Raw genomic sequence first — 5,659 nt, 5'->3', positions numbered from 1 at the left:
GGAGGGGAGTTATGGTGGGAAAAAAGAGGAACCAATGTAATAATCTGAACAATAAAGATTTAATTAAAAAATAAAATTAAATTAAAAAATAAAATAAAATTGCAATCCCCTTCCCCACTTTTCCCCTCCTTAGCTCTTTTAACCAACAAACTATATAATTTACTTAACTTGTTTGTATTCTTTTTTCCCCCATCTAGAATGTAATCTCCTTGAGAGGGAAGGATTTCTGCCTCTTTTGTTCAGGTGCCCAGAACAATATCCTACACATAGTAGGCAGCCAACAGGTATTTGTTGACCAAATGAATGAATGAAATCATAATGAGGGTGGAGACTGTCTATTCTTACTCTCCACCATATCTCCAGTTCCTAGTACAGTGCCTGGCACAGAGTAAGAACTCAGTTAATACGTGTCTAATAAAATAAATAAATGAATAGTTTTGTTGTGAAGATTAAGACACAAAAAAGATATTAAACTATTAAAGAGTTACAGGAATAAAGAACCGTTATTCCTGTTAGATCCTCAATGCAAAGTAACGAAAATTTAACACTTCCTCATAGTGGAGTCCTTGAGTTACTTTTTAATAATGAAGGATCACATAGAAAGAGATTCAGAATTTCAGATGTATTATAGGCTTTTGTTAAAACAATATAAAACCCTCATAAAGTGATATATCTCAAGGAAATGAGTAAGGTGGCCGGGGAGAGTCTGAAGTGAGGCGAAGCCAGCACTGACAGCCCTGGATGTCAGTGGACTCTCTGCTGGTAAGGGGAGTGATAAGGATGTGTGGACGGATGGGGATGACATGGACCTCTCTGATGATGGCTATCCCCCTACCACCAGGCAATCCTAAAAAATTAGGTGGAAGTGTTATGGTAGCCACAACAGGTGGCTCAAAAATCCATAAGTAGGGCTTTGAGATCCACTAAGGATCCCAATCTGTGGTTCTAGAACTCTTCCCAACACAGTTCATGAAGTGTCCGTAAGAACTGTTAGAAACATAAACATAACATACACATCCAACCCCCCTTCAGTCCTTGAGGTCAGCCCACAGATATAAACGTGGACCCATGGGGTAAAGCATATCCATTCAGTGCTCACGTCCGTTTGGAAACAGTATATGGTAGGTGCTTCACCCACTGCCTGACCTTTCCACTAGTTTATTCGGATTACGGGGGGCCAGGCACAGGCCTTCAGCAAGGACCGAGGTTAAGGCTCACTTCTGTGCACAAAGGTTAGCATGGCACCCTTTACTGCTGGTGTCTTCTTGTACAATAATGGGAGTCCATCATTTCTCCGTGAGGCCTCTGCTGTCTTTTGGAAGGCTGCTGTAAGGCCATTTCCTCATATACATTTACAGTGGGGCCTTGACTTACGAGTGTCCCGACTAACGAGTTTTTTGAGATACCAGCTGTCTCTCCGGCAGATTTTTTGCATTGAGTTGATAGAGTAATTTGAGTTAACGAGCTCGGTCTCGGAACGAATTAAACTCGTAAGTCAAGGCCCCACTGTAGTTAGGATTCCCCTTGACCCAAACCTTTTAAATCTTACTTACCTGATTAAAACAAGGAACCAAGTAAAAGTATCTCAGAGCACCTTAATTTAAAGAACCTGACCTAGAAATTGCCATATGGCCACGAGGTTTTAGCTCTGAAAGTAAGGGAAGGAATGCTGAATCATTCTGCTCCTAAGAGACAAATTATAGCACACCCTGATTTCAGGTCAAGCTTATTTTTTTCTGTCTTGGTATCTGTCCCTGAGTTTGTGGCTATACTTGTTTTTTGGGGGACAGTTAATCGTAAAAACCTGTGGGTGGTCAAAGACCTTAATTTGCACGAATGACTCTGTCCTCATATAATGGCTCATCATAAAAACACTTACAAAAATTTACACATCCACTCATGATCTCCCAAACACAAAAGCTAATTACAGTAAAAGTCTCATATACTTTAAATTAGCCTTTAAAAGGCACCTCACTCAGTCATCCAACAAAAATTAACTGAAGGCCTACTGTGGACCATTATAGAGCATACATATGAGGAATCCCCAACCATTTAGTGGGAAAGAGAACATAAACTTTGTAAATAGATGTTATAATAAAATATGATGAATGCTATTTTGAAAGGTATGTACAGTGCTATTTGGCAGCAGATGGAAGAGAGAAACTGCTTGGGGCAGGGTAGAAAGTTCAAGAAAGACTTTACAGAGATGAGTGATTTGAGCTGGATATAAAGGAAGAATAGAAGTTTACCATGTGGGAGGGACCTGGACTAGATGGGCATCTCAGGCACAGCAAATTTCAGTGCAAGGGGTGGGATGAAGTCAGTGTAGTCTGATGGGGGCGGGGGGGGCGGGGGAACAGGTGTGGAATGGACGAGAGGAAACAGAAATTCTGGTTCTGTTGAGACCAGAACTACTGAGTATCAGTCCTTACTGCCAACCTGGATACCCTTATTGATGTTTATAAGAGTTAATGTGTAAAAAGGACCTACAGCTGTGCCTGGCACACACTAAACACTACGTATATTTTGCTTTGGCTATTACTATGCGCATTTCGGTGCCAAATTCACCACCATCTCATTCCCAGGGATGAGAATAATTAATAAATACTAGTTGAATGAATGAATGAAGAACCTGAGGTTTCTAAGAAGGAAATGAAGATGGATGTGATTCTCATGATGCTATATCCAGCAGAAAGGTGAAGGGCAGGTGTTTTCTATGGGACTGCTTCAGTCACCTGAAGGTCATTCCACTTTTCCCTGCAGTCTCCCCACCCAAATCTGTGCTGGGGAGTGGAGATCACTGGGTTAAAAATAATCACAAAACCTTGCATTTGCATAGCATTTTCAGTTTACTTGTATTAGCTTAAAAATAACTATAGTCTTTAAATCCAAAACTTTTCATCTCTTGTCTGAATCCTATTTCCACATACAACCTGAAATTCTTTCTCTGGATTTGAGCCTCCACCGATGGAAGCTCAGGAGAGGATTTAAGCAACTGCCTGAGTCACTGACTCCTTCATCCACTCTTTCACCTTGGGGAAATGTTCTCAAGAAGGAATGGAGAGGATGAAGGTAATGAAGACTTTGTAAAGATGGCACCTTAACTTCCTAAACTATAAAATTACTTTGTAAAGTCACTACCCAGCCTCAATTTAATTCAATTTGTTCACGTCCACATCTACTGAGCAAAGTACTATAGGTTGCAGATGTCCCAAAGCATACTTATCCCACATCACGGGACTTGGAATGAGGACATCAAGTTTTTAACCGTGGGTTTGCTGCTAACTAGCCAGATGACACTGAGCAACTCATGTCATCTCTTTGAGCAGCAGGTTCTTCATTTGTAAACTGAAGGGGTGAGACTGAAGGGTTGATCTCAAAGTCCTTACCAGCTCTCACATTCTATAATTCTCAAATGGGCAACAGCATCCATATCATTATGACTATCTGTTTCTATATTTCAGAGCCAGTACATTCTAGAGGTGTTTTTTTTTTTTCCAGAGGGATATTTTGGTTTATCAAATTGCCAAGAGTTTTCTATAGTTTGAATACAGAAGAAACTGGGAAATAGAGCCCATAATCTTTAGTTATTCAAAATGTTGGAGTGCCTATTATGTACGAAGCACTATTCTCGTCACTATTACAGAGGATGGTTAGAACAAAACAAATGAGCTCTCTCTTCTCAGGGAACTCACTTTCTTGTGCTTTAATTAATCCACCCAACAAATAAACCTTTTGATGCTTTAGATGGCAGAGACAATGATCTAGGAAGTTTGCTTTCTGTGTTTGTGATATGTATGTGGCTATCTGAACTAGCAAAAAAAAAAAAAGCATCAAAAATAGCTGTTTTCAATTTCTCCATTGACCAGGCAAATAACCATATAGATTGTGTTGTACTTTAAAAAGTAATAACTCCTGGTTCATTAATTGATTGAGAGACACATGACTTCAGTAAAATTGTGTTTAGTAAACAAAAGGGTTTAAATGCTTTCTGCAGCTCTAGAATTTAATTTTCTCTTTTTCTAGGGCTGATTCTTTAAAATGGGGGTTTAGATAAAAAACAGAGAACATTTCCCCACTCTTTCACAGCATGTGTGATGGGTCTATAACAGGAACATGTGGAATTCTGGTTACTGTATCTAAAAAAGACATCATTACAAGTTGTAAATAAATAAAATGAAGAGCAAGCAAAGCAACCCTGGGTCTAGATCAGTAAAAATAACAGATTATCCCATGTAAGTATGGTACTGACACAGAATTTTAGAGCTGGGGGAATCTTAGCCCTTAATTTTATAAACTAGAAACCTGGGATTCAAAGACATAAAATGACTTGATCAAGGCAAAGCCAGGATACTTGTTAGCAGCAAAACTGTAATAAGAACCCAGGTCTGCAGATTCCCTGTAATTTAGTTCTACATTAACTGGGAGCTTTAGCAAGTCAAGGAGAGAGAGAGATGGTACTCTTTATGGTTGACAGACACTGTTTTAGACTAAATGTGAGACATCTAATGTTTGTAGTATATTTCTCCAATAGGCTATACAATCTGATACTTCTTATCAAGGATTTAGATACAGTTTTGGATGAAACATCTAGAACAGATACATTCCACTAAGAAACAGGTCATATTCAAAATATCATTTGTAAGTAGCCAGTTCAGAATATGGAATCCCTTTCCCCCACCAAAGAGAAGTAACAACTTATGAGCTTATTTAAGCAAGTATGGTTGAAATCATACGAAAGGTATCCCAAGAAGCACCCTCAAATAGGGCCCAAATCCCTTTGAGTCCTACACCCCCTGAAGTGGTTGCACCCAGGGCGAAAGTTCCTAATCCATAGATTCCTAAATCAGAGTGCTGGCATTAAGAATAATTAAAAATACCTAAAAACATTATTAACCTTTTGAGGTCAGGGCCACAGACAATAACCATATCTTACCAGAGAAATCTCTTGGACACAGCAGTGGAGAAACCAGTGAGACCAGAATGGTCTGTACCTGACATCTTGGCTTTTCTGGAATCAGATCCAACATTTTTTTTGAGGGTAGAGGATGAATTTAAAGACAACCCATCAACGATCTACTCTCCCACTTTACATTCAAGAGGTGACTCCAATCTTTCTCAGATTTCTCCCCATATGTAGGTTCCTACTTTGGGAATGATATTCTATATAGTGCGTTATTGACGCTGACACACTCTTGGAAAACTTTTAAAACACTCATGTTAATGGCAATTTTGTAAATATAACGTGGGTTTCTATAAATCTAAACTGACAGGATACTGATGCAAGCAGAATTTGCAGATTTGGGATTGGCAGCTTGATTCTCCTCCAAACGGCTTCAGGTAAATTCGAGTTCCTCCTAAAACAAAGTACCCTAAGTAGTAAATTAACTCCCGCCCTCAAATCTTGGCCTCAGGGCCGATGGTGGTGGTGAAAAGAAGCTCTCAAGGTTAGGAGCTAGCTCCAACTCCAAGAGGTCTAGCTGGGGACAGCGGCCGGTTTCGGGGGCCCGAAGGAGACTTGCCTGGTGCCGATGACGGTGACGGCGATCTGGTCCATGAACACCGCCCGGAAGCGCACGTCCCGCTCCGAGCAGCGCTGCTGGAGGGCGTGCAGGATCTGCACCTGCGGGTAGTCTTCGCAGATGCGCCGGTCCGTCAG

At 40.4% G+C, this 5,659-nt stretch overlaps 1 protein-coding gene across 1 annotated transcript in view; it reads right to left on the bottom strand.

Moving 5' to 3' along the window:
• Positions 1–5,659, bottom strand: part of RIMKLA (ribosomal modification protein rimK-like family member A) — a gene marked incomplete at its 5' end in the record, with an annotated part of 30,648 nt that extends 24,989 nt beyond the window's left edge. The window contains 2 exons of the mRNA XM_005866099.2: positions 3,142–3,146; positions 5,523–5,659. Of these exons, the coding sequence (XP_005866161.1) occupies positions 3,142–3,146; positions 5,523–5,659 (142 nt within the window). The remainder of the gene's footprint in view (positions 1–3,141; positions 3,147–5,522) is intronic.

This window comes from Myotis brandtii, unplaced genomic scaffold, assembly GCF_000412655.1.
Source record: "Myotis brandtii unplaced genomic scaffold, ASM41265v1 scaffold220, whole genome shotgun sequence".
Classification (NCBI taxonomy): Eukaryota; Metazoa; Chordata; class Mammalia; order Chiroptera; family Vespertilionidae; genus Myotis; species Myotis brandtii.
Note: the sequence above shows the minus strand (reverse complement) of the source record. Positions and strands in the feature narration are given on the sequence as shown.